At 39.8% G+C, this 12,176-nt stretch overlaps 1 protein-coding gene across 1 annotated transcript; it reads left to right on the top strand.

Annotated features, from left to right (window-relative positions):
- Nucleotides 1–216: 216 nt before the first annotated feature.
- LOC105749390 (lymphocyte antigen 6E-like) lies at nucleotides 217–11,785 on the top strand. The gene is made up of 3 exons (XM_012541859.2): nucleotides 217–527; nucleotides 4,384–4,482; nucleotides 11,493–11,785. Exons 1-3 carry the CDS (start codon nucleotides 473–475, stop codon nucleotides 11,723–11,725), a joined length of 387 nt encoding a protein of 128 aa, XP_012397313.1. The 5' UTR covers nucleotides 217–472; the 3' UTR covers nucleotides 11,726–11,785.
- Nucleotides 11,786–12,176: the final 391 nt, after the last annotated feature.

Raw genomic sequence — 12,176 nt, 5'->3', positions numbered from 1 at the left:
TCTGTAAAATGAAGATGTTGGTCCAGAAATAGCCTCTAGAGTCATGATCCTAAAAGTCTTCAGGATTTGGAAATGAGGGGAGGGAGACCAGGATGGTACTGAATTCCAATTCTGCCATTTATTTCCTTTTTGATCTTAGGCAGCTTTTGTGGGCCTTGATTTCCACATCTGTCAAAAGAGGAAACAGATTGGATAATTTCTAATCCAGTTTTAAGTCCTAGGATCTTAAGGACCCCTAAGGAATTTAAGAGTGAGCCCATTTCACAGAGGAGGAAAAGAAAGGGCCCCGGAGTGAGGGACGGGCAGGCTCCAGCTAGTGACTCAGGCTGCTGTTTTTTTCCCGGGCTAATTGGCTAGCTCAATTAGCAGGGCTCAGGAAGCCCAGAAGCCCTCCCTGCTGGCCAAGGCCATATAAAGGCACCTACCAGGCGGGCTCCTCCAGTCTCCAGCCCTGGTGAGAAGTCCCCCCACGATGAAGCTGTGTCTTGCTGCCTTGCTTCTCTTGGCTACATTGTGTGTGAATTTTGGTAAGACTGACTCCCTACCTGCCCAGGCTTTCTCTGGTGGTGGTGAAGGTCGTGGGAAGGAGGGGATAGATTTAGGGGTAGGATATTTGGGGAATCCGTATTATATTTCTGTAACATGCACTGGAAGTCTTTCTGTGTCTGGGGTTAGAGACAAAGTGGGTTTCTATTCGTTTGGAGCAATTCCTCTTTATGTGGCACTAACTGAAATTAAATCCGTATCTTTCTGGTTCTTAAAAAATCATATTTTGTGCCCCCTTTAAAAGGTAATAGTAGTTCACATTTCTATAGCATTTCTCCATAACAGTTTTCTGATGTAAGGAGTTTGAGTATTTTTTATTTTCATTTTACAGACAGAAACACTGAATCTCAAAGATGGAAAAGTAACTTCCTCAAGCTAGGAAGTAACAAAGACAGAATTTGAACTCAGCTTATAGGATCACAGGATTTTGAGCTGGATAAACCAGACAGGGGACATGATGCTCAAGAACATGCAGGTTGTAAAGGACAGTACAGACAGAATAGGTCTCCTATATTTATTTGCAAAGCTCTTAATAATTGCATGATTTCTATCCTAGATTGTTTTATGGTATAATCTGATGGGTTCCAAGACAGTGGATAGAGCATTGGGCCTGTCGTCAGGAGGACCTGAGTGTAAATCCAAATAAGACACTAGTTGTGTGACCTTGGGAAAGTCACTTAACTCTATTTGCCTCAGTTTCCTCATCTGTAAAAATAAGCTGGAGAAGGAAATAGCAAACCACTCCAGTATGTTTGCCAAGAAAACTCCAATGGGGTCATGAAGAATTGGACATGATTAATTGATTAAATAATTGAAGGGTTCTGTAAAAGGCCACCTTCACCTAAAGACAAGTCCCCTAAAATTGCACTTTCAGAGATTTTTTTCTTTGAGTTAATCAGCTACCTTTTTAAAAAGCAAACCCCTCTGGGAGAAATATTATGCAAAGTCGTGGTCACATCCTTGAGTTTGCAGGATCTGAGTTCATCATTGACTCTGAAACTTATTATCTGGACAGGTTAGTCCCATTCTCTGAACTTTCATTTCCCCACCTATAAAATGGGATTCATAGCACTCAAGCTCGCTACCTCACATGGTTATTACCAGCAAAATACTTTGCAAACCTTAAAGTGCTATAGAAATAGGAGCTATTATTATTGGGCACCTCAAGTAGCACCTAGTTAGGGCTCCCCATAAATGACCATCGAACTGTATACAGCAGGCATTTAATAAACGAGTGCTGGATTGCATTTATTCTGCAGCAAAGCACTTTGGCTTGGACCTAGAGAAGCTCATTCGACCTTACAGTAGCCCTTGTAGAAGCTAGTGCCTGGATAATTATCCTCCCCATTGTTGAAGTTAGGATAAGGACCCAAGTGGGATGGTCACTTGTCCCAGGTGAATCCCTTTTGAACCAGCTCTGTAGGATGGTTCCCAGTCTGAGACAGTTTCATCTACAATGGTAGCACACGTATGAGTCATGATCAGACTGTATCAGTCATTCACACTTTGATGGGGATTCACCTCCTAATAGCTAGCTAAGGTGTATTTCCCTAATGAAATGAATGGTTAGTTGCTATTATTATTATTATTATTATTATTATTATTTGGAGCAGGATATTAATTCTGGATTGAGCTGAAAGCTCTGTAGGATGGTTCCCAATCTGAGACAGTTCCATTTCCAATAGTAGCACACTGTTATGAGTCATAATCAGACTGTATCAGTCATTCACTCTTTGATGGGGACTCACCTCCTAACAGCTAGCTAAGGTGTATTTCCCTAATGAAATAAGTGGTTAGTTGCTTTTATTGTTATTATTGTTTGGAGCAGGATATTAATTCTGGATTAGGGAAGCATTATCCTGGGGAAAGCCTGGGTGGGAACTTCCAGGTAAGAGGAGAGAGACTGCAGAGAAACATCTGAGATGTTGAGAGGTCTCAGGTTGCTTGGGATTTTGACACCCCCTTTGCCATTGATTTGGGTTTGTTTTATAAACCCTTAAACAAATTGACTTAAGGTAAATGTCATTCCACTCATCTCAGTGACTATTCATCTAAAATGCTATTTCTCTTCATGAAATCTTCCTTGATTTACTCATGCACAAATTCTCCCATCCCTCTCTCGAGAATAGCTGCCCCTCAATTTCTGTTCCTCTCCTATGGCCCTTTCATGTCCTATCTGGTACTGAAGTGACCTGTGTCTATACCAGAATTCATTTGAGAATGTAAGCTTCAAGGATATAGGGGATTTTCTTATTCCTCTCTGCCCACCCTAATGTGCCAAGCTCAAAGTCTGGCATATGGTCCATGCTCAATAAATATTTTTGAATGAATGAAGAGCAATTAGAATTAGAATACTTTCTGGAATACTACCTACCCACTCCCTCCTCAAAATGATAGGAGATATGTCATTCTTATAATCTCCCTGGTGTTATCAATAGAAATGGGGTGAAAAGAGGCCTGAATGTGGAGGTGGAAGGCCTGAATTAAAATCCTAGTTTTGCCACTGATTAGCTCTGTGATGTTGGACAAATCACTATCACTGAGTGTCAGTTCCCCCATTTGTCAAATGTCTCTAGTGATGATTCCATTCCCAACTTTAGGATTGCAATAAGAAAAAGAAAAACTTTACAAACTTCAAAGCATTGGACATGTGAATTAATAATATTATTATTTCTTTTTTTGCCAGTTATTTTATTTTTAATAATAACTTTATATTTTCAAAACACTGCAAAGATAGTTTTCAGCATTCACCCTTGTCAAACCTTGTGTTCCAAATTTTTCTCCCTTCCTTTCCCCTTCCCCCCAGATAACCATTAATCCAATATAGATTAAACATGTGCAATTCTTCTAAACTTATTTCCACATTTATCATGCCGCACGAGAAAAATTCTATATTTTTATTTCTACCTCTTCCCCTTGCACATATGTCCCTTTTTGTGGGCTTCAGTTTTCAGTGTGATGAAATGAAAAGACCATTAGTTCTTTAATCAGAAAAAAAGGGCTTGAGACTCAGACTCATTCTGTGGCTTCAGGCAAGTCCCTCTACCGCTCACAGCCTCAGTTTCCTTTTCTGCAAAATGGAGTTATTCAACTACCGCTGTAAAGGTCCCTCCTGTCTCAGAACTTTATGTTAGGAAAGCAAAAATGAATAGAAAGAGGGGACATGATTAAGGTCTGCAGATATTTGAGGGGATGTCATGGGGACAGCAAACTTGCTCTGTATGATCCCCAAAGGAGAAAGAAAAAAAGTCTCCAGGAGGCAGATTTTAACAATATGTATATGTTTGTGTATATATGTGCTATATGTTTATCTGTGTATTTATATATGTATATGTGCCTGTGTACATGTTTGTGTATATGTGACTACATATATGTTTGTGTATACACTCATATCTCTGCATGTATTTATGCCACTGCATGTCATGGGTGCAGCTGTATGTGCCGTGTGTGTTGCATGCATGTGTACATGTATGTTATATTGTGTTGGACTGTGTACACGTGTGTGTTTGTATGTGTATGTGTATATCGTGATAAGTTCCTTATGTTTCCACACACAAGTTTATTGTGATCTTCCGTTTCTTCAGCTCTAAGATTCTAAGCCTCTATGACCTTGGACTTCTCCCTCTCGCTCTGTTTTTATTCCTTTTCTGATCCTCACAGACACAGGACAGCAGGTCAGGCCAGTTTATCCTGCATGGGGCCCCCCACCACGGTGACAGCCCCCCCTTCCCCCGTACCAGACGCTCCACCTGCAATCCTGCCAGGAAAGCCTGACCGCTCCCACTGCAGATCTCCATCCCCTCTTTGACCTTCCTTATCATTCCTTTCCTCTCCCAGCTCACTCCCTAGAATGCCACGTGTGCTGCGGGCCTGAAAGCTGCCGGGCTCCCGTCGAATGCTCCCCAACAGACAAGTACTGTCTTATTACCCGGGCAAGTGAGTATTCCCACAGCCCGCCCTTTCCCTGGACCCCATCTCCCGCCTTCCCCTTCCCCCAGGTGGGACGTGGGCTAGGAAGTCGCACCTGGCTAACGCCCCATGAGGCGGCCATACGGGACCCGTCTCCTCCTCCCACCCAAGAAAGGGCAGAAATCTGCCTTCCTCGTGGGCAACCCGACCCGCTCATCATCACAACAGCATTTGGAGGAGGCTTTAAGGTTTATATAGAACTTCTAAAATCTTACCCCGTTTCATCCTCCCAATAACCCTCGCAGGAAGACTTCACAGATGAGAAAGCTGGAGCTGGGGGTAAAGTTCAGTGATTCCCCAGGATCAGAAGGCTAGTGAGAGTCTGAGGTTGGATTTGCACTCAGACCCTGCCTTGTACCCATTGCACCCATCAGGTACATAACTGCTGTGACCTTGCAATGGAGAAATCTCAAGAAAAGAATGAAAAGTCCTAGACTTCCTGGCTGTGCTTTATGCTTGGCTAGGGAAGAGTTCATGTCTGCTGAATGAGGGGCTAATGGGACAGAGTCCTATATAATATTAGGAATATCAAAAGTCAAGAAAAGATTTTATAATTCCACTGAGGTCCTGTCCTTGGGGATTTTCTGGTCTGAGCAATATTGGTCCCCTCTGTTAGTCCCAGCCTCGAAGGACAGATGAGACAAATAAAAAAAGTCCTGGGATTCTACAGCAATGGCCAACATTCCCATAGCCCTTCAAGCTTTGCCATTATAATCCTTACCTCGTTTGAACTGGGAAAGGAACCAAGGCAATCATTATTATCCCCATTTAATTGGTGGTAACTGAGGCTAGGTGAGGTGCCCACGGCTTCACAGCAAGTAAGTGTCAAGCTTTGCAGACACACCTGTGTCTTCCTGACCTCCCAAACTTTTCCATTCTACCACATTGTGCTCTGGCTCTTCCAAGTCACACAACATATTTGATATTTGGAAAGATGCACAGAGAACGCAGCATTTGGAATAAGGAAGTCTTAGGGTCAAATTCTGCCTCTGACTCTATGTGATCACAGCCAAGTCACTACTCTGAGCCTCAGTTTCCTCATTTGTAAAAGGGGATAATAATACCTGTGGAGAAATTCACATACAGGGATTACAAGACTCAAATAAGATAAGGTATGTAAAACTCCTTGCTAACTTCAAAGCATTACATAAATAATGTTAGTTGTTATTATTGTTATTGTTGTTGTTGTTGTTCTCCCTGATTATATCACTAACTAACCTAGTAAAAATTAAATATACCCTGCTAGAGATTACAGAGTATGGAAGGAAATCAGGTACAAATAAGGTAACCATCATCGAGACTCCCCGGAGGAGGAGTTTTCTCATAGGACTCAATAACCCCAATGTGGCCATCTTTGGCCAGATTCTTCCCTCTTTTCCTAAAAGAGGTGCTATCCTATATTGAGATGAGACCCAGGGTGAGGGGTAGGGGTAGAGATTAAGCAAAGTCTGTAGATTAAAATGGGACATGAATGACATTTTTATTGATGTTAGCCCTCATTGTATAATCCCCAAGGGTTCATGAAAAGTTTTCCTCACAACTCTAGTAAGTAGGTCAGACAGTCAGTCCTTCAATAAACGTATTAAATGTCTACCAGACACTGATCTAAGTCCTGAAGATACAAAATGAGGCAAAAGAGTTCTTAATGAGCTCATAATCTAGTAGGGCAGATATTAAGCAAAGAAATATGTATGAGCAAGTTATATGGAGGGGGGGGGAATAAAATAATTAAAAGCCTATTTGCCTAGCTGCCCTAGGTAGGGGTACCAGTGGTTAGAGCAATTAGATCAGAGTCAGAAAGACCTGAATTCAAATGCACTCTCAGACACTTATGAGGTGTGTGACTCTGGGCAATTCTATTTGCCTCAATTTCCTCGTCTGTAAAATGATCTGGAGAAGAAAATGGCAAATTCCTTCAGTATCTCTGCCAAGAAAACCCCAAATGGGGTCACAGAGTCCAACATGACTGAAATGATTGAACAACAAATAATTTCCTTGAGGCAAGGAACATTTATCCTAAGTGTCTGCAGGGGGAATCATAAGCAATTAGATTCCTGTGGAATTTTATCCATTGAACCTCATCTGGAAAAGGTGCTATTTAAATGGAGGAGAGGTTAAGACCCTCTAGAAGTATCTCACCCCATTTCAAATTTTCTCCCTCCCTTTACTGTCATAGGGCTTGCAATTCTACCATTAGAGATTAATTCCATTGGTTCGAGATTAATTCCCCACTGAAACACCAGACTCCCAGAGAGAGCTCACATTAAGCCATTTACATCCTAGAATAAGTAAAATAGCTTGGTGTAGTGGAAATACTGTAGTGGAAAGTCAGAAGAATAGGATTTTTACTTCCTTCTCTACACCTCAATTTCCCTATGTGTGAAAAGAAGGAGTTAAACTGGATGATGTCTAAGATCTATTTCAGCCCTGACATTCTAAGTCATATAAATGTCCTGGAGCTCTAATATTACAGGATTCTGAATTCCAATGATCCTGGGGAGAAAGGGTATCTGTTGAAATTAGCTCAGGGACTATCTCCTAAAATCCTAACTCCCACTTTCTCTTTGGGTAGAAATGATCTTTCTCTCCTGGAATATCTCATAGTTCTTTTTCCTGGATCCCTACTTTGTACTTATCACTTCTCTGTCTGCATCTTCTCTCTCTACCTATAGATTGTAAGCCTCTTGAAGGCAGGAAGGTGCTCTCTTTTTGTTTTTTGTATCTTTGGGGGAAAAAGCAGAGAGACTGGAACTTGGGTGCTTATTTAATAAATGTTTGTTGTTTTAAATGGAAAAAGGGTCCTCTACTCCTAAACTTTCCACTTCCTAATTTTAGCCTGTTTTATAAATTCAGGGCTTCATCTGTTGCAATATCCTGAGGTTCTTGAAATCTGTTATACTCTGAGCTTTTAAGTCAACAGTGTCAGGAAGTGGACATCAATAAAGATTGATGACCTCAACTATCTTGCCAATTTAGGCCTCTAGATGCTGGGTCCCCAAAGTGGGTGACTCACCATCTCTATATCTTTTATTACTCATGAGAGCTGGGAATAACTCCTGCCCCAGGACTAACCCAGCAGGACATATGAACCTAGAAATGATGGGCAGATAATACATACACACACACACACACACACACACACACACACACCCTCCCATGCCTGATTAATGACAGGCCAAAAGAAGCTTCAAAATCCACAAATGATAGATGCCAGGTCCTGGACCTAGAAGGCTGTCATTACCTTGAATTCCTGGCGAACAAGACTTAATGCAGCAGAATAACCCAGATGTTGCTCTGATAACCCCAAGCTGGAAATGTGTGAGGGAATTACACTCTGGGGCTCCTCCAAATTCCAAAAATCATAGCTTGATAGAGGGATAGAGAACTACATGAAAGGTCACAAAATGTATTGGAAAGAACCCTGGATGTGAATCCTCCCAGCTCTTTTTACTGGCTCCTTTTTAAAAGTCACTTATTTTTGAAGGGTAGCTTTTAAAATCCCTTTTAACTCCCAAGTTTGTGACCTTGTGACCAGTTATTTTAATAACAAGAAAATTACCCCCACTTCACTATGTTTTTTTTCTGAATGGCTCCATTGATAGTCTGAGCAAATCTTTAGAAACTCATAATCTAGAAAGAGTAAAGGATCTTATAGAATGTTTTCAAATTCATTCATTCAACAAAGATTTATCAAAAAGATCCTATGCTTGGAGCTAAGGGGGCTCAGAGCTACATAGTTTAGCTAAGATGCCATCTCTGCCCAACAGAGTGGGTTGGGAAGAACATGGACACCATCCCTCTAGAATGATGGCATTCAGTATGGATATAGTATTTCATTTATATCTCAGAAGAATCATCTTTGATTCTCAGGGTAGAAGAGAAAGGGAGGAAACTGAAAGAGAAATCCCAAAGGAAACGTCTCTGAAAGTTGATTTGTAATCACAAAAAAATGTAAAATGTCAATGCTGCATGAAATCTTAGGGACTATCAATAGAAAACTACAGCTTGTGAGTGGGGAAAGGAATTTCCCAAAATCACTCAGTCAATAAGAAAATATCAGACAGAAAACAGTTTAAATGACTTGCCCGTGATCTTACAAATAGTATCAAATCAAGGACGCAGCCAAAGACTTCTACCTCCAAGACCAGAGCTCTCACCACTATTTTGCTTGTCGATATTATTGGATATATAATCCAACTCCATCTTTTTACAGAGGGGATAACTGAAAGTGAAAGGTTAGAAACTTGATCTACCTAAGATTTCACAGGATAGTATCATAACAAAGCCTTGAACCCAAGTCTTCTACATCTAGATGCCATGATCTTTCTCCTGTAGAACGGTAGGAGTAATTAGAGATCCACAAAACTTTGTGGTTCATAAAACTCACCAGGCTTGCTGACTCAGTATGTTCATTAGCACCCTGGGTTTTGGCTCTGTTTGCCCATATCTTCTGATGTCCAAATGGATAACTGAATGGCCTTGAAAATGGACTCTTGAGAGTTGGAAATACAACGTTCATGACCTACTATCTCTGAGTAGGTTCTTGAAAAAAGTCCTTGGAGGCAAGAGGGTCAAGAAGAGCCCCTTAATTTTTATGTATCATGGCTCCCTTGAGCAATCTGGTAAAACTTAAGACCCCTTCTTAAAAATATATTTGAATCTATTTATTATATATATTGGAAATGAGATCTTAATCAAATAAAATATTAGCAAAGAGCAACATATTATACATACAAAACTTATACATTATGACCAAAGTAGATTTATGCAGGAATTGCTGTAAAGACTCTCCTCCACCCACCTCACTTAATTGTTCCCCTTTACTCTTATTTTCAATGAATTTGTTTATGCAAAAACAATTAAAAATATTGTGTTAGCAGAACTGATCATTTTATTTTTTATGATCCTCTTTTTTAAAAATTTAAATTCACAAAACACAATAAGTTGGCTTTCCAATTGCATTGAAATAGTTATCAAAAAAAATTAAACTCATAATCAGGTTAAGAATTCCTTAATCTTAAAAGTAGCTATTCACTAACTTTTAAAAGGGCAGTCTTTGTCAAAGCCTAAAAGATTATCTTCCTACAGTTTTGCTTTTTGGCTAATGAGAAAGGGATGTGCTTGATTTTTAGAGAGATTGGAAAGGTCTCTCTGCCTTGTAGAATCAAACCCCCTTACATCTGATTTCACCTCATAGCAAACAAGAAAAGAAAAGGTGATTGGTCTATTTGCAGATGTAGACATATTCTTTTCTCTGATTCCTCTGATAGTAGGAATTTACTATCTATGTTAACTTTTATTTCTCTAGGTTTGAAATATCAGTGATTTCCTAACAAACTAATAATGATAATAATAGCAATTTATAAACCACTTTAAGATTTTCAAAACACTCCCCATATATTAACTCAATTAATCCTCTCACTGACCCTGTGATTATAACTGTTTAACTGATTATAACTGTTATTATTATTATTATTATACAAAATTTATTTAACACTTTAAAGTTTGCAAAGCACTTTACAAATATTATCTATTTACAAATTATTATTACAAATATATTTACAAATATTAATATGCAACATATTATTACAAGTTTGATACAACAACCCTCAGAGGTAAGTAGATAGATTATTATCCCCATTTTATAGATGATGAAACTAAGACTAAGAGAGAGATTGAGTGACTATATCACTCCAGGATCACAAAATGTCTGAGGCAGGATTTGTACCTCAATTTCCCTAATTCTTAGTTATAGGATTAAGAATTGGGCGGGGTAGTTGAAATTTCTCAATTGAAGGTGAGAAAAATTAGACCCAGGAAGCCAAAGTGACTTCTTTCAGGTTGTAGAGGCAAATAAGAGATTCAAACACAGATTCTTTGGTGTCTGAATGTTCTTTCCTATAATATCACCACATTAGACTGATTTGGCCTTTCTTCCTTCCCTGCCACACTCTACATTGACGTGCAAATAGATGTATATACAAATTAAAATGACCATATAATAGAACACAAATTCCTTGAACTCAAACACTTCTTCATCTTTGTGTGCTCATCACCTACCAGAATACCTAACACATTGTAAGCACTTAAAAATATTTGCTGGATTTTACAGGATTAAGTTGTTTCTAACTTGATTCCTATTCTAACAATGGAAATCTCCTTATACATAATAGATCCCAAGCTTGACCAATAGCTTCCTTATTTCAAGTCTCATTTGATTCCACATATTTGTAGTTCTAACCAAGAAAGACTACTTTCTAACAAGTATCAGCTTCTATTGCAAGAGAATAATATTTAGGTTTAGTGTAAGAAAACACTTCCTAAATAAAGGAGCTGTCCATGGTTGTGCTGGGAACAACTCAAACTGGCCAAATCTTGTCTTTTCAGTGTGAACATTTACACTGTGGAAATGGAAAGTGCCACAAATCAAGGCTTGCTTTATTGTTTTGTTGATTTCTAGATATGATATAAGAAAGGGATGGCAAAAATTTCTGCATATTTAACTTAAAAGTATGTCCTGTGAACATTCCCCTCACTCCCACCCCCAGAGAGCCAGTTGATAAACATTTACCAGTAAATCCATTCTCGCAGCTAATCCGAAATGGCATGAGTTATCCAAGAAAATCACGAGTCCCTACTATGGTAAGTCTCCAAGTGGTAGTTGATAACCACTTTTTGCAAAGAATTCTGAGTTGAACTGAATGACCATAGAAGATACTTCTGTCTTAAGAAACTCTGCTGTTGTAATGATTTGGAGAAACAGAATAAAGAAGCATCAGTCAGATGGAGCTAATCAGGGAAACCTCTAGAGTCAATAAATTCAATTTAGAAAATGTGTATAGGGCCATGGATAGGTTTAAAAAAGTCTTGGTGGAGTGTGCTGGGACAAGGATAAATATCAGTTTTTTAAACAGCAGACTCCAGAGTGTTTTGTCCAACCTCACCTGTATCTTTTCTTTCTTCTCTCCCAATTCCAGTCAACTCAATCAACCCCAACCATATCCTGGTGATGAAGTCCTGCGCCCCAACTTGCCCGAACAGCACCATTTCAACCGATGGACACGCCATCTCTGTTGCCTGCTGCCAGGCAAATAGATGCAATGGGAAGGTGGAGACAAATGCTTCCACTAGCCTAGCCATCAGCCAAGGGGTTCTGTGGGTGGGTCTCTCGGCCAGCCTCCTGTGGGTGCTCCTCCACGCTGGCTGGTGAGGAGATTTTTCTTGTCCCTACCCTTCCACTGTCCCTAAAGTTTTCTGTTCCCAAGATCTCTTCAATCAGGACAGGATTTCCAATACCAAGGGGCAGATTTCCTCCCAAGAAAAAAGATCCACAGGATAGGCTTTTGTTCCTTCTTCTAGTTCCTTCAGGGTATCCAGAAGGAGGAACTCTGTCCTGTAGTCTCATTCCTTGGGTATGAATCTGGCCAATTCCCAGTATTACTATTTCTCTTTCTCCTTTTCTCTTCCCTTTCTTATCTGGGATGCTAATCTTTTCCCTGCTGTTTTTCTGTCCCCTGAGGATAGGGAAAATTATTTTTTTTCTGTTAGGGGTGGTACAGCCATAATTGGGAGGGGAAGGGAAGAGGTCATGGGGGAACTGTGAAATTTTAATGTTTTAATTAAACAATCACTTCCTTCTTCTTTTCTACTCTGTCCTACTT

The sequence above is a fragment of the Sarcophilus harrisii genome, chromosome 1 (assembly GCF_902635505.1).
Source record: "Sarcophilus harrisii chromosome 1, mSarHar1.11, whole genome shotgun sequence".
In the NCBI taxonomy this organism is placed as follows: domain Eukaryota; kingdom Metazoa; phylum Chordata; class Mammalia; order Dasyuromorphia; family Dasyuridae; genus Sarcophilus; species Sarcophilus harrisii.
The sequence above is the reverse complement of the archived record's forward strand: the minus strand, read 5'-3'. Positions and strand labels throughout refer to the sequence as shown.

Bases quoted from the DNA above. Each gene is read 5' to 3' on its own strand.
- LOC105749390 (XM_012541859.2), top strand. From the start codon at position 473: ATGAAGCTGTGTCTTGCTGCCTTGCTTCTCTTGGCTACATTGTGTGTG. The intron at 528-4,383 runs GTAAGACTGACT...TTCCTCTCCCAG, and splicing joins TACATTGTGTGTGAATTTTG to CTCACTCCCTAGAATGCCAC. The intron at 4,483-11,492 runs GTGAGTATTCCC...TCCCAATTCCAG, and splicing joins CTGTCTTATTACCCGGGCAA to TCAACTCAATCAACCCCAAC.